Consider the following 25,554-nt stretch of genomic DNA (forward strand, 5'->3'; position numbering starts at 1 on the left):
GCTTTAAGTCATTATGTCTGCAGGCTTTAAGTCATTATGTATGCAGGCTTTAAGTCATTATGTCTGCAGCTTTCAGTCATTATGTCTGCAGGCTTTAAGTCATTATGCCTGCAGGCTTTAAGTCATTATGCCTGCAGCTTTAAGTCATTATGTCTGCAGGCTTTAAGTCATTATGCCTGCAGCTTTAAGTCATTATGCCTGCAGGCTTTAAGTCATTATGCCTGCAGGCTTTAAGTCATTATGTCTGCAGGCTTTAAGTCATTATGCCTGCAGGCTTTAAGTCATTATGCCTGCAAGCTTAAAAATGTGTTTTCTACTTTTAGACATTTTCAGCACAAGTGCAGCCTACATTTGATGCACTACTGATTACAACACTAAGGCCAATAGTCAGTGTATTTTTTTGATCAAATATGCCACCTGATTACGAATGTGAGACCAAATTTTCTCTCCTTGCCTCAAAACTTCATTGCACTGTTACAGCCCTGTAAAGCAGGAGTTTCTCAGCCAACCACTCCATCCAAGTCCATTCAATAGAATGTTTATTGCCTTATTAAAGCCTATAGTACTTTGTGTGGAAGGTTGGTCCAGGGCCCAGTTTTAATATACTGGTTCTTCAGTCATAGTCTAGCCGTAGCTGGCTGCCACTCAAACAGATATAGAGAGAGACAGGGAAGGCAATGCTAGAGGAAAGCATAACGCAATCAATGAGGGGATTTGCGTAGGTTTGCCTTATCCCGGCGCTCAGGACCCCCTTTCACTCTCTCTCCCTCTCTTTTTGGGGTGTGGGTGCCTGGCTAAGAAGATCACTGGTCCACGTCACAATAGCTTGTAAAGTTCAGGGCCAGCGGCCCAGGAGACATTGGTTACCGAGTGGGGGGGGGGGGGTGAATGTGACAGACCTGGTGGCCGGATCCAAGTGTCCCCTCTATCCCTCCATCCCCTCCTCCCTTCCATAAACTCTTCTCCAACTCTCTCATGACCCCTGAAGGATTAGGGTCACAGCCTCCAGGGTGAGGACAGAGTGGGGGATCCCTGCTGCTCAGGAAAACCCCCAAAAACTATTTTCGGACCCCCCACCTCTGAAATTGAATTCATCCTCTAATTTGAGCACTCCATCACATATCCATATAAGAACAGACCACGTGGTAATAATGGATAAGTAGCATAGTTGGGTCAACATTTGACTGTTTTAGAGAGAGAGAGCACATGTGGGCTAACTTCAAAGGCCTTAATCTAGCACCCAATTTCTTGTCGCTAGCTAGCAATATGTAGCAGCCGTGGCCATAGTGATTGCATTGCTGCCTTGAAGGCATCACATCACCCAGATTAGAGCATTGTGAATACGTTTATCCGGACACAAAAGAAGGGGACCCTTGATCAATCTCTTTGTCGATGCGTATAGAGATGCATATTATTATGGTGGCTATTCAGTGCAAAGTTGGGCTGTGGCCTAGCAATTTGAACTGGGTTTAGAAAGCCATATATCTAAAATATGTTGGTCCATTATACTGACACAGTGCCTTCAGAAAATATTCATTACCCTTCACTTATTCCACATTTCTTCGTGTTACACCCTGAAATAAAAATGGATTGATACATTTTTTTCACCACCATCTACACACAATATCCCATAATGACATTGTGAAAACATGTTCTTTGAAATGTTTGAAAATGTATTGAAAATTAAATACAGAATTATCAAATTTACGTAAGCATTCACACCTCTGATTAAATACATGTTAGAATCACTTTTGGCAGCAATTACAGCTGTGAGTCTTTCTGGGTAACTATCTAAGAGCTTTGTACAATGTTTAAACATTAGTATTAAAAAAATTCTTCAAGCTTTGTCAAGTTGGTTGTTGATCATTGTTGGACAGAATGCAAACAGAATGCAGGTTTGGGAATAATTTATTATGTACAGGCTTCCTTCTTTTCACTCAGTAATTTCTGTAGGTTAGTATTGTGGAGTAGCTACAATGTTGTTGATCCATCCTCAGTTTTCTCCTATCACAGCCATTAAACTCTGTTTTAAAGTTACTATTGGCCTCATTGTGAAATCCCTGAGCGGGTTCCTTCTTCTTCGGCAACTGAGTTAGGAAGGAGGCCTGTATCTTTGTAGTGACTGGGTGTATTGATACACCATCGAAAGTGTAATTAATAACATCACCATGCTCAGACGGATATTCAATGTCTGCTGTTTTTACATTTACCCATCTACCAATAGGTGCCCTTCTTTGCGAGGCATTGGAAAACCTCCCTGGTCTTTGTAGTTGAATTTGTGTTTGAAATTCCCTACTCGACTGAAGGACCTTACAGATAATTGTATGTGTGGGGTACAGATATGATGTAGTCATTCAAAAATCACGTTAAACACTATTATTGCACACATAGTGAGTCCATGCAACTTATTTGACTTGTTAAGCTCATTTCTACTCCTGAACTTATTTAGGCTTGCCATAACAAAGGGGTTGAATACTTGTTGACTCAAGACATTTCGGCTTTTAATTTTTTATTAATTTGTAAACATTTCTAAAAACATAATTCCACCTTGATATGATGGGGTATTGTGTGTCGGCCAGTGACACAACATCTCAATTTAGTCCATTTTAAATTAATGCGGGAGCATAACAAAATGTGGGAAAAGTGTGAATACCATATATGTTGTATTTATTTTTTATTTATTTAACAAGGCAAGTCAGTTAAGAACAAATTCTTATTTACAATGTCTGCCTACCCTGGCCACACCCGGACGATGCTGTGCCAATTGTGCGCTACCCTATGTGTCTCCCAATCATGTCCGGATGTGATGCAGCCTGGATGTGATACATTATGTTGTTCTGAGCTGAACTTGGAACCTGACCTTACCAATTTGGGCCTGTAGAAGCTTAAATGGAAAATCCACTCAAAAACTATATTTTGAGGGCCTCCCGAGTGGAGCAGTGGTCTAAGGCACTGCATTGCAGTTCTAGCTGTGCCACTAGAGATTCTGTATTCATGTCCAGGCTCTGTCGCAGCCGGCCGCAACAGGGAGGCCCATGGGGCCCAGCGCTGTCCAGGTTAGGGGATGGTTTGGCCGGCAGGGATATCCTTGTCTCATTGCGCACTAGCGACTCCTGTGGCGGGCCGGGCGCAGTGCATGCTGACACGGTCGCCAGGTATACGGTGTTTCCTCTGACACATTGGTGCGGCTGGCTTCTGGGTTGGATGGGCATTGTGTCAAGAAGCAGTGCGGCTTGGTTGGGTTGTGTTTCGGAGGACGCATGGCTCTTGACCTTCGCCTCTCTGTACGGGAGTTGCAGCGATGAGACAAGACTGTAACTACTACCAATTGGATACCACGAAATTGGGGAGAAAAAGGGGTGGAATACAACAACCAAAAATATATATATAGTTTGGTATTTGTTTCATTAGTTAACTGTTGATACAGTCCCAAAAGGTTTTGCATGAAGCAAAGTATCACCGGCGACAACATCATGATGATGCAAAATGAAAACCATGACAGCTGGTGTCACATTTTTTTGTTTGGCTCTATCAACAGTGGACTAATGAAAAGTGTTTTTTCTTTAAGGCTTGGCAAGGTACCCTTAGAAAACAGGTATCCTTCTGTGCAAAGTAGCGAGAGCTACACTCCCGTTCAACAGTTTGGGGTCACTTAGAAATGTCCTTGTTTTTTGAAAGAAAAGCCTTTTTTTGGTCCATTAAATAACATCAAATTGATCAGAAATACAGTGTAGACAGTTTTAATGGTGTAAATGACTATTCAGTTCAGATAAACTTATGCAAAAGTTCTCCATTATTTTGATGGTGCGGGTTATCATGCAAGTTCAAGAGCAGGGGGCATTGAGGGTTTTCGGGTGTGTCACTCTCTGACTCCCTTTCCCTCCCCCACTTCAACAGCTGGGAGAAAGGGAACGGCCATCTTAAGGGGTCAGGGCGGGACAGCGGTTTTTGGGAAGACTTGCCATGTTGGTGGGGTCAACTTCAAGAGGCGAATGGGGTGATCCAGTGGCATGGGAAAGTCACCCCGGAGCCTTGGTGAAAGGGAGGCAGGGATGCAGGGGGGGGGCATAAGAGGGGCAGATGGCCCCCATAGGGGGTGGGGGTGTAGGTTTATGGTGATGGGACTTTCTAGGGGGTTGTCGGAAGGTAGGGTAAAAACAAGTGTAAGTGTCGTCACTGCGCCATTGTTGCCGGTCTGCGCTTGGTTCAATAGAAGTTCTCCTAACTTGACCCCACTAACCCTCTCTAGTCTTCTGCCTCCATCTCAGCCATTGTTCCTGCCCTCTTTGGCTCAATGACTCCCCGGCATTCAGCCCTATTATTGTGGCCGGTTTCAGTAAAAGTGTTTTGGACGCGGAACTAACACAGCCATCAATCAGTTGGCCAGTGTAGAGTGTCAAGGGCAGTTTTTGGGGTTGGAAGAGTTCGTCCCCTGACGAACGTGGCTGTCCATCTCTATTCCGGTCCCCTTTTATGTTGTTGCGTCTCAGACTTTGCTTGTAAACACAGATACATAGGGAATGGGATAGGAATCTTGGTGTATGAATGTATTAGAGACAGGCAAGGCTCCCGCCATGACATGTTCAATGCCCCAGTACAAAGTTCTGTGAGGTATAGTTTACAAATTCAGTTTGAAGTTTTTCCTTTAATGATTGTCCCATAGGGTCAGAGTATCAATCTCCCTTACTGGTCCTCTTAACTGATCTTAAAGTGATCGGGTGAACAGGTAAGCTACTATATATAGCCAACATTAAGTTCCTTAGTGAATTCACTCATAGTGGGTGATTAGACACATGCAATAGCATCACCCCCACTGTACTAGTCTACAAAATGAACCAACACTGATGTTCTCAACCTTAACAGCCAATGATCTTCTTCACGCCCCTTTCTAGATGTATGTGGTGCCAAGGAGCTGGCGATCCTATTGGAGCCCAGTGACGTCATCGCTGTGCGGGATCGGCCGCTGATGCTGGACTGCCGGGTAGAGGGCGAGGGCTCCATCTCGATCACGTGGCGCAAGAACGGGGTGCCCGTAGTTGTGGGGGAGCGTGTACAAGTGCTGCCCAATGGGACCCTCTTCATCCAGAGCTTCCAGAAACGACTAGACAGAGTCGGAAGTGAGACAGATGTTGGAGAATACGACTGCGCCGCTCAGAACCGCTTTGGCATGCTGGTCAGCCGCAAGGCCCGGGTTCAGCTGGCATGTGAGTTCACCTGCCTTACATACTGTTTTATGTTTCACTAGTGTTATTTATGTAATGGTGACCTACGTAACAGTCACTTATGTAGAGGGCATATATAACAGTCAATACACATACAGTACAATAAACCGAAAACACTTCACCTATCTATCCATACACAACACAAGACATGATAGTATTGAGTATTAAAGGAAATGGTTAATTTACTCTTTCTGGCATGGTTGCTCTCCACCAGCCAATCACTACTTGTGCTAATTTCACTTAGAAATACAGTAGCTAAATAACTAATTTTAAAGACTGTATCAATGCAAAGATTACCTATCTTAAGTCAGACCATTTGCTATGAAACTCGAAATTGAGCTCAGGTGCATCCTGTTTCCATTGATCATCCTTTAGATGTTTCTACGAATTGATTGAAGTCCACCTGTGGTAAATTCAATTGATTGGACATGATTTGGAAAGGCACACACCTGTATATAAAAAGGTCCCACAGTTGACAGAGCATGTCAGAGCAAAAACCAAGCCATGAGGTCGAAGGAATTGTCCGTAGAGCTCCGAGACAGGATTGTGGGGAAGGGTACCAAAAAATGTCTGAAGCATTGAAGGGCCCCAAGAGCACAGTGGACTCCATCATTCTTAAATGGAAGAATGGTGGCGACTCGCCCGGCCGCCCGGCCAAACTGAGCAACCGGGGGAGAATGGACTTTGTCAGGGAGGTGACCAAGAACCCGATGGTCACTATGACAGAGCTCCAGAATTTCTCTGTGGAGTTGGGACAACCTTCCAGAAGGACAACCATCTCTGCAGGACTCTACCAATCAGGCCTTTATGGTAGAGTGGCCAGAAGGAATCCACTCCTCAGTAAAAAGCACATGACAGCCTGCTTGGAGTTTGCCAAAAGGCACCTAAAGGATTCTCAGACCATGAGAAACAATATTCTCTGGTCTGATGAAACCAAGATTGAAGTCTTTGGCCTGAATGCCAAGCGTCATGTCTGTAAGTAAACTGGCACCATCCCTACGGTGAAACATGGTGGTGGGAGCATCATGCTGTGGTGATATTTTCAGCGGCAGGGCCTGGGAGACTAGTCGAGGCAAAGATGAATGGAACAAAGTACAGAGAGATCCTTGATGAAAACCTGCTCCAGAGCACTCAGGACCTCAATGTAGCTAGCGACCTCCACCTAATAATTATAATTTAAAAAAATATAATTACAATCACAATAAACTTAAACGGGAGGCAACAGTCATATAATATAATGGGTAATGGTTTATATGTTTCTAGCTATCCCAGAAAGACATCGCCGAAAACCAAATATTTTCACCATCTGCTGTGGTTTGGTAACTTTCTGTTCTTCAACGGACTCTGGCTGGATTGAAGACGAAGCAAAGTTTGGAAAATGTCAAAGTATGCGACGTCTCGCTCGCAACGGAGCCGTCAAACGCAAGGGGGCGTTTCATTTTCCCTCCGTTGTGGACGTCCCCATTGAAATGCATGAAATTCGTAACGGAGTGCTTATGGGTAATGTGAACAGGGCTTTACAATGAGTAATATGTTCAATGTGTAGCCTGGCTACACAAACACACAATTAGTCAATAATATTCCCTTCTGAATGTGATTTAGGAGAGAACCAGCAGTGAATGTTACCAGGTCCTCCCATTCACTCCAGTGTAATGCTACAGTCATTTTACCAGACATTATTTATATGTCCCTGCTTTACTCAGAAGTCATAAAAACAGTGGAGGCCAAACACTGGCTTTTGTCTTATCTATAGGAGATCACTACATGTAGTCCCCCTTCTGTCAAAACAGGAGAGTCTGTTCTGTTCTCCATACTGCGAACACCATTGTCACATACCTGGCAACCCAAAACCCCATCGGAATCTATAGACTGTTATACATGATGCTCCACGCTGAGAACACCTTAATTGCATATCTGGCAACCTGAGACCACCTCAGACTTTTTCATCTCTTGTGTTTCTTTGTGACATTGTGGGTGGTGAATGGTACACCCCACTAAGTGTACTGACACACACAAAACACACACGCACACAAAGCATTGTGTTCAGACATGATTTAAGATAAACACGTGCATTCTGTACAGACACAAACTGTCCTACACATATTGTTCAACACACAAATCCCAAAGCCCCCCCATCTCTCTCTCTCGCTCTCTCCCTCTCCCTTCGCTGTCTCTCTTTCTCTCACACACACACACACACACACACACACACACACACACACACACACACACACACACACACACACACACACACACACACACACACACACACACACACACACACACACACGTGACCGAATGAACGACTTTCATATGTTGTGCATGTGCATATTAATTATATGTACATCTTATAGATATATATTTTTGTATAATATTGTAGGCTCTGCTGCTCATCTTGGACCAGGTCTCCTCTTGCAAAAGAGAGATTTTCTCTCAATTCGAATATCCCGTGTCAATAAATGTTAAATGGAGATATAACTTTTGTTCTTTCTTCCTCAGCCCTCCCTAAGTTCCACACACACCCAGAGTCCATGTCAGTGGACGATGGCGGTGTGGCTCGCTTCAAGTGCCAGGTCAATAGTGTGCCCGAGGCCAACATCACTTGGGAAAGGGACAGAACCCCACTCACTACTACCGACAACAGGTAACATCATCATAATACACTGAATGTATAAAACATTTACGAACAACTTTCCATGACATAGACTGACCAGGTGAATCCACGGTAAAGCTTATTAATGTCACCTGTTAAATCCACTTCAATCAGTGTAGATGAAGGGGAGGAGTCAGGTTAAAGAAGGATTTTTTAAGCCTTAAGACAGTTAAGACATGAATTGTGTATGTGTGCCATTCAGTGGGTGAATGGGCAAGACAAAAGATTTAAGTGCCTTTGAGTGGGGTATGGCAGTAGGTGCCAGGTGCACTGGGTTGAGTGTGTCAAGAACTGCAACACTGCTGGGGTTTCCACGCTCAACAGTTTCCCAAAGAACATCCAGCCAACTTGACACAACTGTTGGAAGCTTCGGAGTCAACATGTGCCAGCATCCCTGTGGAACGCTTTCAACACATTGTAGTCTAAACCTGACAAATTGAGGCAGTTCTGAGGGCAAAAGGGTCTGCAACTCAAAATTAGGAAGGGGTTTCTTATGTTTTGGACACTCAGTGTATATAGGCCTATACACTCATATGCACACACACAGACACACACGGTTCATAATGTTATTATTTTGGGATGATTGCTAATGAACTTGGCGCTTGGTGTCACCCTGCAAGATAAATTGCTACATTAGCGATGTAGCTACCATGCTGCAGACAGAGATTTTGAAAAAGAAGCTAACTTTAAAATTCTCAGCCGAACTATATGTCACATCTACCTGTGCACTCACACCTCTCTAAACCCTCTCCCCTTCCCCCTTCCCTTGTCCAGGTACACTCTCCTGCCAATGGGTATCCTCCAGGTGACTGGTGTGAGGCGGATTGATGCCGGGGTGTACCGTTGTGTGGCCTCCAACATCGCCAACACACGCTTCAGCCATGAGGCTGTGCTCAATGTAACCGGTGAGTGGTACTGACCCCACTCACATGAAGCCTTGTCCTGGACTAAAAAGCATGCTCAATGGCGACTCTCCATTGATAGCGCATCTTATTTCAGGACTAGTCTTAATCTGTTCCTGGGAAACCAGCCCTTACAGTATAGATCATATAATTAGAGGGACCTGTCAATAGTGCACGTAGCTTTTCAATCTATATTTTAGTTGTTTTGGACACTATAAAGAATATTAAACTGGCCACGTTTATGCTAATCACATAAATGTTGACAAAATCCCTATAGGCTAAAGCCAAAGTCCGAACATGGTCGGTCTGGTTCAGCCGACGAACCTGTTTAACAGTAGTGTCTTATCTTCTCTCTCTTTGTTCATGTCCTTTTTCCCTCTCTACAGGTGAGGCTTCCAGGATCTACAAGGAGCCAGTTATCCTCTCTGGGCCCCAGAATCTGACCATCACCGTCCACCAGACAGCCATTTTGGAGTGCATTGCCACAGGGAACCCCCGGCCCATTGTGTCCTGGAGCAGGCTGGGTAACAACTGTTCTCATACAATCAGAATGGCATACATTAGCCTTAATTTATACCACACTGAGTTAATGATAGTACAGTCGTGGCCAAAAGTTTTGAGAATGACACAAATATTAATTTCCACAAAGTTTTCTGCCTCAGTGTCTTTAGATATTTTTGTTAGATTTTACCATGGAATACTGAAGTATAATTACAAGCATTTCATAAGTGCCAAAGGCTTTTATTGACAATGACATGAAGTTGATGCAAAGAGTCAATATTTGCAGTGTTGACCCTTCTTTCTCAAGACCTCTCCAATCCGCCCTGGCATGCTGTCAATTAACTTCTGGGCCACATGATGGCAGCCCATTCTTGCATAATCAATGCTTGGAGTTTGTCAGAATTTGTGGGGTTTTGTTTGTCCACCCGCCTCTTGAGGATTGACCACAAGTTCTCACTGGGATTAAGGTCTGGGGAGTTTCCTGGCCATGGACCCAAAATATCGATGTTTTGTTCCCCGAGCCATTTAGTTATCACTTTTGCCTTATGGCAAGGTGCTCCATCATGCTGGAAAAGGCATTGTCCATCACCAAACAGTTCCTGGATGGTTGGGAGAAGTTGCTCTCGGAGGATGTGTTGGTACCATTCTTTATTCATTGCTGTGTTCTTAGGCAAAATTGTGGGAGAGCCCACTCCCTTGGCTGAGAAGCAAACCCACACATCAACAACCATTACTGTTGGCATGACACAGGATTGGTGGTAGCGCTCACCTTGTCTTCTCCAGACAAGCTTTTTTCCAGATGTCCTAAACAATCGGAAAGGGGATTCATCAGAGAAAATGACTTTACCCCAGTCCTCAGCAGTCCAATCCCTGCACCTCTTGCAGAATATCAGTCTGTCCCTGATGTTTTTCCTGGAGAGAAAAATGTAATGGAAACATTCTTCTTTGCTGCCCTTCTTGACACCAGGCCATCTTCCAAAAGTCTTTGCCTCACTGTGCGTGCAGATGCACTCACACCTGCCTGCTGCCATTCCTGAGAAAGCTCTGTACTGGTGGTGCCTCGATCCTGCAGCTGAATCAACTTTAGGAGACGGTCCTGGTGCTTGCTGGACTTTCCTGGGTGCCCTGAAGCCTTCTTCACAACAATTGAACCGCTCTCCTCTCCGATAAATGGTTGATTTAGGTGCAATCTTACTGGCAGCAATATCCTTGCCTGTGAAGCCCTTTTTGTTCAAAGCAATGATGACGGCACGTGTTTCCTTGCAGGTATCATGGTTGACAGAGGAAGAACAATGATTCCAAGCACCACCCTCCTTTTGAAGCTTCCAGGCTGTTATTTGAACTCAATTAGCATGACAGAGTGATCTCCAGCCTTGTCCTCCTCAACACTCACACCTGTGTTAACGAGAGAATCACTGACATGATGTCAGCTGGTCCTTTTGTGGCAGGGTTGAAATGCAGTGGAAATGTTTTGGGGGATTCAGTTCATTTGCATGGCAAAGAGGGATTTTGCAATTAATTGCAATTCATCTGATCACTCTTCATAACATTTTGGAGTATATGCAAATTGCCATCATACAAACTGAGGCAGCAGACTTTGTGAAAATTTATATTTGTGTCATTCTCAAATTTTTTAGCCACGACTGTAGCTAAACAATGAGTTGATCTCTGTATTAGCTATTCTGCGTATTATGCACTATATTGCTCTATAGGTGAGTGAGCTGAGAACGTCACGAAAACAATGTGCCCCCTTCAATGGGGCAGAAGGCTGTTGTTGTTGTGATTGTGGATGGCCAGATAGCTAGCAACAATGACAATAAACTGCCGTGTAGGGAATCGTAAGTGGCTCGTTTTAGTTAGTTTTATCTTCTTCTTGATACCATATCTTGTTTTGAGGTGTTTTGACTGTGCTAACATGGCAAAAATGTGAAAGCTAGCTAACCAACAACTGTAATGCTGTATTTGAGACAACAAGTGCTCATTGTACAACTTTATGTTTTTAATAAACATTGGATATGAAATCTAGTTTACATGTTGTCAACAATCTAAGCCAAACCTGTTTTGCCCCATAGTTGTGCACGCGTTGATTTTGTTGCTAAACAACCAACCCTCCTATAAACTTAAGGTTTCAAACTTGATTTTCATTAAACCCTGTGTTTTTTTGTATTATGTTGGTTGGCCTATGTCTTATTCCTTTGTGTGTGTGTGCTCTCTCCAGATGGGCGCTCCATCGGGGTGGAGGGCATCCAGGTGTTGGGCACTGGAAACCTGATGATCTCGGACGTGTCGCTGCAGCACTCAGGGGTGTACGTGTGCGCCGCCAACCGCCCCGGGACCAGGATGAGGCGTACTGCACTGGGAAGACTGGTGGTGCAAGGTGAGCTCCCTCCTAACCCTTTTCACACTACTATGCCGAAGTAACCCGAGCCAGGTTGTACTGAGCTGGCCTAGTTTCACATCCACCAATGTTATTAGCACTGTGCTGAACATGACAATGTGAAAATAAAATATCAGAGCCAGGAGAGTACAGTTAAGGTCAACACAATAGTATGCAAACGGTAATACTGTACCTGCCTCACCTCACTAAGAGGCAGAGCCTGAGTCAAAGTAAAGTTTAAATTATTAATTAAGCATTTATACAGTAAGTGATATCCTCCAAGAATAGCTTTACAAGTCACAGAGTGAGCCTTAGCCAATGGTTCTATCGTTTCAACCCAGTGCTGCTGATCACATTGATAAAGCTTTATCCTGGGTCAGTAAATGACCATCAACTGACCATGACACTGACAGATACACGTGATCACAGGAGCAGGATAGGGGATGGGGGGGTCCATGTCCAGAAAGTGTGGTGGTGGTGATGGGGGTGGGGGTGTATGGGTGTAGGGTTTGAGCTTTGGGCTATTGGGATTTGCTGATGCCATCACATGACCTGTATTGGCCATGACTTCTGCCAGGGAAGGGAAGGAAAATGGGTGAGTTTGGGAGAGAGGAGTCGATACCCAAGCTCCACCCTTTCACCTCACCTTTGGCCCCCTTAGAGCTTTGAAGGGAGGGGTGAGGTGCAGGTGGGGATGGGGGTTGGTCGTTTTTGGTGATACTATTGGCGCGAGAGAGACCCTGAGTTCCCACTTGTAATTAAACATTGACACTGGTCTCCAGCTGGACTTGTGTGTGTGTGTGTGTGTGTGTGTGTGTGTGTGTCCACTGCTACCAATACCTCATCCATCAGGCCCATCCATCACCCAGGAACTGTCCATATGTTCACCCTCCTCATATTTCACTCTCCCCCATTTTAATTGGCTATCCTAAGGGTTGACCAATATACTAAGGACCATCTCTGGGTAATGTGAGTGACCAACAACATAATAAGAAAAAAATTGCCCTACCATAAACAACTATGGATAGGATTACAGTGCATTTGGAAAGTATTCAAACCCCTTGACTTTTTTCACATTTTGTGACATTACAGCCTTATTAGAAAATGGATTAAAATGGATTCTCATTCATCTGCACATAATACCCCATAATGACAAAGTGAAAACAGTTTGTTTTGTAATTTTTGCAAATGCATTGAAATAGCTTATTTATATAAGTATTCAGACCCTTTACTATGAGACTCGAAATTGAGCTCAGGTGCATCCTGGTTCCATTGATCATCCTTGAGATGTTTCTACAACTTAATTGGAGTCCACCTGTGGTAGATTCAATTGATTGGACATGATTTGGAAAGGCACACACCTGTCTATTTAAGGTCCCACAGTTGACAGTGCATGTCAGAGCAAAAACCAAGCCATGAAGGAATTGTCCATAGAGCTCAGAGACTGACAAAGGTGCTTCAACAAAGTAGTAAAGGGAGTAAAGGGATTGAATACTTACGTAAATGTGATATTTCATTTTTCCATTTTTAATACATTTGCTAAAACGTAAAAAAAAAACAGTTTTTCTTTGTCATTATGGGGTATTGTGTGTAGATTTATCAGAGGGAAAAAAAACAATTTAATACATTTTAGAATAAGGCTTTACCGTAAACAAAATCTGGAAAAAGTCAAGGGATCTAAATACTTTCCGAATGCACTGTATATCAGAATGTAATCATGCGTTTTCTCCCCTGCCTCTCTAGAAGCAATAATTGCCACTGAATATGTAACTGATACTGTATATGCAATATATTGATGTTGATGTAATATATCTAATAATGCATTTGCACTTTCAAAGTCAATCAGTATATTACAATGTATTTAGCTTTTCCTTAATGATTTAGCCAAATATAGTTGTTTTGAAGGACTTATTACAATACCTAGTGACAATACCCGTGATAGGCTAGCGTCCTGCCCAGGGGGTGTACTTATACATAAAGCTGCCTCAAGCTACAGAAACAGGAGATAGGCTCCTGCCTGCTCTGTACCATCACTCATTCATATATCCTTCTGTACATATTCTTTATCCCCTTACACTGTGTACAAGACAGTAGTTTTGGAATTGTTAGTTAGATTACTTGTTATTACTGCATTGTCGGAACTAGAAGCACAAGCATTTCGCTACACTCGCATTAACATCTGCTAACCATGTGTATGTGACAAATAAAATTTGATTTGATTTGATTTGATTTGCCCTTATGGGCGTTCTGGTTTCGACAAGGCTTGCTTGCTTAGTTACAATAGCTAGTAGTAAGCAAACAGTTACAATCCCTAGCTACCAACACCTTACATAATACCTAACAAAATGTAACCTATAGCTAGCAAAATGTTACCTGATACCAAGCTAGCAAAATATTACTTAGAAAGTAAAAAACTAAAAGAAGGTAGGCCTACATCTTAGTCATGTAACCTAGATATCCATATATCCCTTCACCCCCGTATTCCATTTAAATCACTCTACTTTGCACCCAGCTGTTAAGGCTCTCCCATATCCATGTTGTGTCAGCCTCTTTGACCTGGTCAATCAATAGTTCTCCCTATCAGTCTTTCACAAGTGGATTGGCCCTGGACGAGGTGGTCTTTAATGTATTAATTAATTAATTAATTAATTTCTCTCTATTTGTTAAAGAAAAAAGAACAAAGAGCTTTTTAGGATGGTGGTCACATGAAATGGGTGAAATTATTGGTCCATGGACATTGTCAATGTCAAATGGAGGCCCAAAGTGACCTAAAATCTTAGTCCCTTTCAAAGTGTGATACTCGAGGTATATTCAGCTAGAATGTCCTCTCAATATTTTCTATGATACTTGATACTGTAGCTACAATCCACCACCATAGTATGGACTTAGAATTGCCATACTGCACCCAATAATAATAATACAAACATATTGGTTAGGCACAAATCATATAGAATAGCAATGACCATGGGACTAATTCATTCATCTATTTTTAGCTCATTCATCTATTTTTTGTTCCCTATTTCTACCAATAAGGCAAGTCTGATAATATAGAATAATATGGAATACCCTGAGATATCATGCTGTTATTATGATGTCAGACTCCACACAAGTTGAAAGTCCTACTTTAAAGTTGGAAACCCTTAGCCATATGCACTGCTTAAAGGTTATTGGAGGGCATAGAGGTCTGCTCTTTCACACACACTGTCCTCATGACAGACACTCCAATTCCCTCTCCCTTCTGCTCTTGAACCAGTCATGGTCATGGTCATGGACAGGACAGGAGGACAGCCAGGATAGGACAGGACAGATGCAAGGCCAGAGATTTGAACAATGGGAGAGAGGAGAGAAAGAATGAGGGAGAAAAAAGGAGCAGAAGGTGAAGATGGTCATTGTGTGTGGGAGGGGAGGGGAGGGATCACCTCTCATCCCTTACCCCTGTCCCTGTCCTGGAGGGCCTGCTACAGGAAAATCGTCAAAGTCAGGGAGGAGAGAGGACGGGACACTGTACCGGACTGGACAGATATGGAAGGAGAGAGAGAAGGGGGTGGAGGAGGGTAAGACAGATGCATCCCCAAAGAGGGAGGAAGGTGACCACTCCCCCAGTCCCCACCCCCTGTCGTTCGTTACTGCAGTGTTTGGGTGGGGGTGGGGGGGCAGTTGTTCTTGTCACAGCTGGTGGTCAGGAGGTGGGGGACAGAGTTCAGGGGGACACACCGAGTGAGGGGGGACACAAAGGGTGCCAGGCCATTGTGTGATGACTGCTTTCTCTGAATGGAGCGCCAGTTATAACCATCCCCTCATCCATAGACTTTTTTTTGGGGTAGAACATTTTGATATGAAAAATGTGGAGAAGGTTGGAATCGTTGAAATGCTTTAAAATGCATATCCCACAGCTGTCAGCTTACTGAGGGGGACTTGCTCATGTTAGATATGAGTGTCAGAACCAAACGGGATATATGTCAGAAAGTAGAACATACATATTTGGAAATAGGGCATTATTTCATGAATGTGTCACTTCAGTGACAGAACACACCGCATGGATTAGAAAAAAATAAACATCAGAATGTAGAAACTTAAAAACATCACCGTCATACTTTGTAAGCGGACTATAAAACACATGTTAGAAACATACCAAATTGTGTCCATTATGTAAACATGTATAACATAGTCCAAAACCCGATTTACAAAATAAATTGTGTTAGAACTAAATCAGTTACTTTTTGATAAATATACTTCACACAATGTATATGAAGTAACTGAGGCGAGGGCCATGTTCAAGTCATACTGTATAAGGATCTCTATACAACTCTGATTCACACTATCTAGGAAACTATAACTAGTAACAACATAACCTACGTGATATATTTCAAAAATATACTCCTACCACAAAAGACAAAAAAGCTAAACAAAGCAAGGAAGGTGATGAGGAATGTCCCTGGTGATGAAACTCAAGGTCAGGTCTAAGACTCTGCTAAAAGTCTAATTGATCAATACGTGCTATGGATTGGCCTGATGTATGGACACTGAAGCTGACAGTTAGATCTCAGCTGGAGAGACACAGTTGATCAGCTGAAGGGATGGACAGCAATTCTCTCCTTGGCTCCACCTCTATTGGGTGTTCAGACCATGTATTAAAAAGAGTGAGAAAATGAGTTTTTCTACATTCCACTTAAACCAATTTTGTTTTGCTGAAGTGTGAAGTGTACCTGGAGTCTTGGCGAGAGAAGGCTATTTGGGTGTAGACTGATGACACAGTTACACACACACATGCGCGCACATTCACCGCCACACATACACACGTGACACACACACACAAAAAACACCCCCTTTGTGCTTCAGACATCCATTCCAGTCGCCCCTCCCAACAATCGGCCCAATATTTATCCCTCACTAGTCCCTCCCTGCTGTCATCATCTCTCCTAACATAAACTCAACCCTTTCACAGAACAACAGCAGGCTGGGTGTTTGAAACCAGTGCATGCTATCATCTCCAATAATTAAATGATACATCATCAGGCTAGTGACATGATATAGTAGTGACATGACATAGTAGTGACATGATATAGTCACTCTCAATTTCAAGTTATTGTACATCATCCATTAGAGCTCTGTGAGAATTCGGTGTGAAATATAATGGAAAAAACATAGTGTAGACATATTTGAAGGCCATTAACCTAAATGCTACAGTGCTCAGTGCTACAGCTGGCAATGCCTTAGATTTAATGACAAACTCAAACAGGCAGCTAGCTACAAGACAGGCTGAAGTGAACTTCAGATTAACTTCCATGAGTTCTCTTGCAATTCAATTTCTTTTAATGTCTCTCTATGTCCTCACATCTCCCTCAACATTCCTCTTACCGATTAAACAAACAAGCAAAAGACAAAAGACACTTTGACGGCCATTGCTCAACAACAACTCCCTCCAAGCCTTTTATAGATCCTGGGGATCTGTATTGGTGTCCGTATGTTTAAAGAAATTGGGGCCCATCAGAGGGAAAGCAGTTTGGGGAATATAAAATCTATGCCTCCATTGATTAATGGTCTTCTATTTTAATGGGTGTCTCTATGACCCTTGACCCCCCCCCCCCCCCCCCCCCCACACACACACACACACCCTCCAGTACTCACAACCTCATCTCTCCATCCCTACCTCCATCTCTCTCCCTTTCTTTCTTTCTTTCTTTCTTTCTCCATCTCTTTCGCTCCCTTTCTCTATATTTCTCCCTTCTCTATCGCACTCTCTCTCTGTCTTCTCTCATACTCTCCCTCCCTCCCTCCCTCTCTACCTCCCACTGGACCCTGTTTCTCTCTCTTCCCAGGCCCAGTCTCTCTGGGTCTCAGCCAGGGAGGGGTAAGGACAGGGGCTCAGGGGGTGTCAGTGTCAATAGATCAATTAGATGCTTAGGGGAAAAGGGGCTGGGGGTCTCTACATATATGCATGTCCCATTGTTTGCTATTGAGCCTGGTGTCAGGCGGGACGACGAACCCTGCATCTGTCCCGGGGACACCAGAGGGCCAGGCAGGGTCAAAGGGGGATAGAGAAGTGGGAACTGGGGTTAGGGTTAGATTAGGCTAGGCTGTCCTCTGGAAGTCTAGGCTCTCCATGTGTTAAGTTCAAGCTCCGGGAAGAGGAGGGGAAATCATTGGGAATGTTTTTATCGATCTGTTGTGGTAGATGTAGAGATGTTTGTATGTATTGATACACATTGACGTATATGTAATGTGGGTAGTATGCTATAGGCTACAATAACTAAGGACAAAGTGTTTCCTGGTCAGGTCACATGGTCAGGACAAACTCAGGGACCTACTGTGTATTTAGATAGTTAGATTTGAGAGCTGTGTTTCTACCAAGTTAGAGGAAACTGTATAAAACTATAGGGTCTAGAGATAGGATCAAATCACATTCACTTCTCAAGGTCCTTACTATAAGGACTGCAATGATCATAACCACCTTTATATGATAGTACAGCTGCCCAAAAACATGATCAGTACTGCCCTCTATAGTTCATTATGAGACTGACAGCACATAGAACTCAATGCTCTCCCCCAAAAGGCCTTGTCATTCTAATCAATGCCGTTTTCCCTCTCTCTACTTTCACCCTCAAAATATTTCCTCTATTGTCATCCTCCTCTTTTTTTGTACAACTGTTCTTCTGCCTTCTTCCTATCTTTTCTCCAAACAACCTTTTCATCACTCCAAATCACTAACCTGCTTACTCTCCTTTCGTCTCCTCTCCTCTCTTCTCCTCTCTTATGGGCCTCCTCCCATTTTCCTCATATCCTCCACCTCCCCTCTTGACTTTTTGAAAGTGCTAGTCCTATATTTTACTTTCATGCAAAGTTACATAGTATCACAAGCAAATGCAATTGATACAAAGATGAATCAATACACTTACATACACAATACACTTACAACAAATAAACTCAGCAAAAAAAGAAATGTCCCTGTCTTTCAAAGATAATTTGTAAAAATCCAAACAACTTCACAGATCTTCATTGTAAAGGGTTTAAACACTGTTTCCCATGCTTGTGGAACGGTCACTAACAGCTTACAGACGGTAGGTAATTAAGGTCACAGTTATGAAAACTTAGGACACTACAGAGGCCTTTCTACTGAATCTGAAAAACACCAAAAGAAAGATGCCCAGGGTCCCTGCTCATCTGTGTGAACGTGCCTTAGGAATGCTGCAAGGAAGCATGAGGACTGTAGATGTGGCCAGGGCAATAAATTGCAATGTCCGTACTGTGAGACTCCTAAGGCAGCGCTAAAAGGAGACAGTGACAGCACCTGCACAGGATTGGTATCAGAACATCACACCTGCGGGACAGGTACAGGATGGCAACTACAGGACAGGTACAGGATGGCAACAACAACTACCCGAGTTACACCAGGAACACACAATCCCTCCATCAGTTCTCAGACTGTCTGCAATAGGATGAGAGAGGCTGGACTGAGGGCTTGTAGGCTTGTTGTAAGGCAGGTTCTCACCAGACATCACCGGCAACAACGTCACCTATGGGCACAAACCCACCGTTGCTGGACTAGACAGGACTGGGGCCATTCCCCCCAGAAATGTCCGGGAACTTGCAGGTGCCTTGGTGGAAGAGTGGGGTAACATCTCTGGTGGGGTAACACCAGAAAATCTGATGCAGTCCTTGAGGAGGAGATGCGCTGCAGTATTTAATTCAGCTGGTGGCCACACCAGATACTGATTGTTCATTTTGATTTTGACCCCCTGCCCCTTTGTTCAGGGACACATTATTCAATTTCTGTTAGTCCCATGTCTGTGGAACTTGTTCAGTTTATGTCTCAGTTGTTGAATCTTGTTAAGTTCATACAAATATTTACACGTTAAGTTTGCTGAAAATAAGCACAGTTGACAGTGAGAGGACATTTCTTTTTTTGCTGAATTTACATAATTCTCTTCCCACCAGCTCCCCCTGAGTTCATGCAGTGGCCGCAGTCTGTCTCAAAACCAGCGGGAGGCAGTGCTGTGTTCACCTGTGTGGCCCAGGGCGTCCCCGAGCCTCACCTCATCTGGCTGAAGAATGGCAAGATCCTGATGCCCGGTGACAATGTCAAGCTCACCAACAACAACAGGTACTGTACACCAGAGGTGTATTCATTCCGCCGATTCTGTTGCAAAACATTTCTTAAACGGAAGCAAACTGAATGAAACGGGGAGGGGCCTTCCTGAATTTGTACAATATAAACTCTTGTTTTGTTGTGTTTGCTTCCGTTCTTAAACGGTAAGCAGGTTATATAATGAATACACCCCTGGGTTTACATGTATGTTTTTTTTGTCATTTAGTCTTATCTATTGTGAATTAGGCCTACAGTCAGTGCATTCAGCTTAAGTATGTAAAACAAACACATATCAAAATCATTGCAAGTAAAACGTTTGTCGACAATAGACGCTAAATCTGTAAAATCAGCGTTTCCTGTAGATTTTTTTCCAAGGGGAATCGTAAAGACCCCCAAATCAATATCCAGATTCTCTGGAACCAAGGTTGTCCACTGAAAGCAGAAACAAACTACTTTTGTTGGGCAGCAATAGAGATGATTTTGTTATTCCCACATACTAGCAGTTGATTTAGGCTAAAGTCCATGATCAGAAATTGTGAAATATGTGTAAAATCTAATTTTAAATAATGTTGATCTTTCCATTATCCTGTGTTTAATGTTTTTGCCTTGACATATCCGAGACATTATTTATGAATTACCAATTTAACTGAATGATGTGTACGCTTTGGGACCATGGTCCCATTCTCTCAATTGATATAAATCAGTTAGTGCTGGTATGATATCATTCTCATCAAGACTGGTCAGACCTACAGAAGAGCAGTTCATATATTCCACCTCAAGGTGGCACTGTTCGACAGTGGCTGACATATCTCTCTGTTAAGTAGGCTGAAGTTCTGCATTTGCACTGAACACGAGAGGATGGGATTCATTAGCTGCCTGATTATGTTTTGAATCACAAATAATTCCGTTGTATATCTGAATATTTGTTTGAATGCATATTCATACAACCAACCAACCCATCTGTTAGAAACGAACCCTTGTTGTTTACCCAATATACCAATGTTTTAATATGTCCTAACTCAAATAAATGATGAAAAAAATCATCTTTAATCTCCATCGTCCAGCACCCTGGCCGTGACGCGCATCACCTCGGAGGACGAGGCCATCTACCAGTGCATCGCTGAGAACATGGCCGGCACCAACCAGGCTAGCGCCCGTCTGGCCGTGTCCCTGGCCAAGGATCTGCCCGACTCCCCCCAGGGCCTCACGGCCACCGCCCTCTCCCCCAGCGCCCTGCAGCTCGCTTGGATCCAGCCGCCCGTAGAGTTCACCGACGGCATCATCGGTTATGTGCTCCACATCCGCAAGATCAGCGGTGAGTGAGAGTCTTTGTGTGATACTCTGTCAGCGTTCAAAGCAAAGCTAGCCTCTTCTCCTCCATTGTGCTGATGTAAAATACCTGGCCAGGTGAAAGCCAGCCTAATGATATGTTTACTAAGGACAGATGTTTAAGCAATTGAGATAGTATTTTGTTTTCTTTTAAACACTGTAGCTGCACTTGACTGAGTGTGCCTGCTGCAATGGAACCTAACCCTAATGATAACACTTGCTTGTTGTTCCCCCCAGAGCCAGACAGTAGAGAGCTGCAGGAGGCAGTCAGTAAAACCACCTTCCAGCATGACTTCACCAACCTGGAGCCAGCCACCACCTACTCCATCTACCTCAAGGCCTACTCCCCACTGGGTGCCAGCCAGCAGTCCAGCACTGTGGTGGCCACAACACTAGGGGGCGGTAAGTCACCAGGAACATGCTATTGCTACGATCAGTTACACTTCATAATTACTTTCAACAATAACCATTTATAAACGGTGTATGATACCTATAGTGTACATATACTATTAATAAATGAGTATTTTATTATTTGCAAACATTTGAAAACATGTACTCACATTTATAGGCATTCCTAAACATAGATAATATTACATTACTAATAATTAAACATCTATTATATTATGGGAGAAAATGTCAAACTGTACTTCCCCCTACCCCAAATACAGTAGCTCCATGTATATTGCACAAAGCGGACAGCAGAGTGCTTAGGATGATGTAGCTAGACTAGTATAAGATTTAGAATATGGCTGGGGTAAGATTGAGATTTTTTTTTAAATGGTTCTACGGTCTGATAGTCTGCCTGGTTATTTACAACCTGTGATCGATCAAAGGTGCTTATCGCCTCTTCCCCCTCTTTATGTAATTTCATCAATTTTACATCTCACATCCCACTTTTCTCATCTGTTCTCTCCACGTCTGTGCACTTATTTCATTTCCCATATACTATTCCAATCATCCACGGTCACTGATAAACACTCCCTTGTTTTTCCTCCCTGTCTTACTATCTCTTTGAGTTCTATCATCATTTCATCCTCACCCTTCTCTTTTTCTCTCTCTCTATATGAATTGAATTACTACACAATCTCTCATTCAAACTGCTTCTCTAACCATCTCTATCGTCTTTCTATCTTTCCGCTGACCTTTTCAATCATTCATTCATTTCTATTTTTCACATCCAATGTTCTAATCTTCATCTGTCCTCCTGTAGTGCCCTCTCCCCCTACCTTCTTCACCAAGGTGGTGAACTCCACTGCAGTCCAGGTGCTATGGGAGCTCCCCAGCAAGCCTGGCAAGGCAGAGGGCTTCAGGCTCACCTACCGCAGGGTCCCCCATGCCGACTTCCAGGGGCCAGTTCAGTTCCCTTGCCACGTCAATGCCCACACCATCTCCCGCCTTGGTGAGTGAGAGAGTGAGAGTGAGAGAGTGAGAGAGAGAGAGAGAGAGAGAGAGAGTGAGAGTGAGAGAGAGTGAGAGATTACATTTATTATATTTGATGGTATAAAATAATAATATATTAAATTATAAAAAAGTGTTACAATTGAAAATAATTTTTAAAGACTTTGTCATCATTCAAATACGTTGACCTTACACCTCGTGTAATACAGCAGTTTTCATTTCTTTCCCCTCATAGCAGTCTTCTTAACCACCCATCTGGGGTCCAATCTTTCATGTGTGGACCTTGAATCACTCCTATACTCCTATACTCCTATACTCCTATACTCCTGCACTGCCGCCACATGTTTTATTCCTATAACTGAATGTCAGAAAATTCTGAAGAAGATGAAATGTGATATTGATTTTCCAATGAGGTTATCTTCAGGCCAGTGCTGGATTTAAAAGGTTGTAGTGGTGCCGAGAATAACAATTACCCCATATTTGAATGATCATGAGACAGCGAGTTAATTACCATGCGCATGGAAGATAAACGTAATATCCTTTCACGAAATGTGAAAAGGAGACCTTCGAATGTTCCTTTAGTTTATTTTTCTGACATGTTTTGCTGGATCTGTAAAAAAAAAAAAAGAGATGTTACATGTAAAGCCACCTAGTGGAAAATTACTGGATGGGTTGGTGTCAACTACTGATCGGCATCGTTGCATTGCATAAGCTTTCTCATACTGTAGCAATGACTAAATCTATATTGAGAGATTAAAAGAGGGAGACATGGGAGGATGTTGGAGATATCAAGATAGAGATGACAGAGTGAGAGGAAAGACAGTTGTAAGTGGGTTAGGGAGGGAGGCATTAGGGGAAAGGAACATTCCAGGGAAGAGTGAAAAACGACATGTTCCCAAAATTCAATCTCTTTCAATCGCCCAATCAATAGCTTGGCTTATATCGTGCAAGCAGTCAATAAAACTTGTTCAATATCTCCCCATTTAAAAAAAATATGACCTTCGAAATTGTCGAAGGGATTTTATAATGTGGCACTGTCGCCTTATGACTTGTTCTTGCAGAAACCGGCGCGGTGTATGAAGTCAAACTAGTGGCCTATAACGGGAACGGCGAGAGCGACTGCTCCAAGAGGCTGGTGTCACTGGCAGAAGAAGGCAGCAGTGCCAAAACCAGTGGTGAGTTTCCAATAAATATTAGAGTCGAGTCAGTACTGCATAATAAACACTATTTTCAAGACAAGTATTAATTATTTGGTAATCTTCTGTCCTTTTTGCTTTAAGTTTATTTGGGGGTGAATCTCTTAGTTAGACTTGTGTTTGGCATTGCCACAAGGATAGAATATGTTTTCTCATAATGTTTCTGGCTCTGTATTTGTGCGGGCTAATGAATGTATGGATGTACTCATCATGTGTTTCTTGGTTGCAGGTGGGGAGAACCAGTGTACCTGTAGACAGGAGAGCGAGGGCTCGATGGGTGGTATAGTGGTGGGCATTCATATCGGCATGGCCTGCATCATCTTCTGTGTACTCTTCCTCATGTTTGGATACCGTCACAGGTAAGGAGGGGCCCTACCTGTTGGGAACCACTAGGTGTTGCTTTGCTTCTAGTACTGTACTTTCATTATAAGATTGGGTTTTTAAGGCCAGGTAAACTTTAGATATATCCTGATCGCCTATGATTTATCTTGTCAGTGTGAGATTGTGAACGTCAACTTTGGTACATTACATGTTAGTTGTATTTGTGAAGCCGTGTGTGTTTTTTTTACAGTGGACTTGTATGCATGTTATATTGAAATGTATTAATGTCCCCAGTTTGTTCTGCAGTAAAGGGACTCAGTACAGCTGGTCTGTTCCAAGAGGGGAGGACCGGGGACAGCTGGGACAAAACGGGATCCCCAAAGAGGGGGTCACTCGTCCTGTAGAAGTCACCCTGGAGTTAGTGCCTCAGGTAGGAGGGCCGGTGCGCTGAGACATTGGCATACTGACTCATTCACTGCACAGCAAACACTAAGCTAACCTCTCACGCAATGTGGCCATTCGTTTTGTTCGCCCACGGTTCTATTGGCTATTTTCATCCCTGTAACAGATAGGAGGTGGCTAAATAGAGGTCGTAGTCTTATAATTGAATCATCGATGACATCAGAGCTGCAGGATATGGGTTGCCAGGACACATGCATTGACGTCACAGTAGTTTGGCCTCCAGTTGTAACTCAGTTTCTAAAACAAAGTTGACACCTTCAGGACATCCGATATCTCAGGATGAATTGATCGATCATGCTCGCACTCCCATCTCTCTGTTGTCACAAGCTCATCCAACTATTCGATCTGAGATCTAGATCTCATCCATCTGTGATTTCTGACCCCATGATAGATTACAAGCCTCAGGGCTCTAGTCAATCAAGCCTGGATTTTTTACCACTGAACGAAACATTGTTACCACGTCAAGCAAAAAGGATATTACTTCAAGGTGTTCTAGAGACTAGGGTGTGTTTTTCAAAAGCTTTGGGGTTAACGTGGCACTTCGTTTTTTTATTTGATTGAATTGGATCCCCAGAGCTGTGTTGAACAATATCGATGTTACTAAGTCCAGGAGTAGAAATTGTGAACAAGATGATTGGTCAACAACAATGCAGAAGCAATCATCAGTGGACAAAAGGAGGAATAAATGATAGACTGACACTCTGTATTTTGTCTTTCTTTCTTTTCCAGAGTCGTGACTCCACCTGTCATGGGGGGGCTCCGGTGCGTCCGGCCCAATGCCAGGTCCTCATCGAGCAGCACTCGTCTGGTCTGCCTGGCATGGGCACAGGCTAACATTGGCCAATAACTCCCCAAACCCTTACCTACCCTCCATCCCAACAGTTTGCCTCTTGATGGATACTCCACCTCGCCTGCCCAACCAAATCCCCATCCACACGCCACCCTAGTGTCCTGTGATGCCAGGGGTCCGCCATAGTTCTATCCATCCACCAACAAACCTGCTGCTGCTAACAAAAAAAAAGGCTCCATGTTTCCACTGTACTCTCTCGCCTTCCCTCCTCTTAAACCAAAGTCTGTTCTGTGCACGTGCACATGTGAATTCAGAAC

At 43.4% G+C, this 25,554-nt stretch overlaps 1 protein-coding gene across 1 annotated transcript; it reads left to right on the forward strand.

Moving 5' to 3' along the window:
* The first annotated feature begins 410 nt into the window (after window positions 1–410).
* Window positions 411–25,281, forward strand: LOC110489420 (immunoglobulin superfamily DCC subclass member 3-like). The gene is made up of 15 exons (XM_036970997.1): window positions 411–429; window positions 3,003–3,056; window positions 4,893–5,204; window positions 7,722–7,866; window positions 8,650–8,780; window positions 9,164–9,301; window positions 11,497–11,655; window positions 19,591–19,756; window positions 20,806–21,056; window positions 21,308–21,472; window positions 22,281–22,469; window positions 23,530–23,640; window positions 23,894–24,023; window positions 24,292–24,415; window positions 25,177–25,281. The coding sequence occupies exons 1-15, from the start codon at window positions 411–413 to the stop codon at window positions 25,279–25,281; spliced, it is 2,199 nt and encodes a 732-aa protein (XP_036826892.1).
* Window positions 25,282–25,554: the final 273 nt, after the last annotated feature.

This window comes from Oncorhynchus mykiss, chromosome 32, assembly GCF_013265735.2.
Source record: "Oncorhynchus mykiss isolate Arlee chromosome 32, USDA_OmykA_1.1, whole genome shotgun sequence".
In the NCBI taxonomy this organism is placed as follows: Eukaryota; Metazoa; Chordata; class Actinopteri; order Salmoniformes; family Salmonidae; genus Oncorhynchus; species Oncorhynchus mykiss.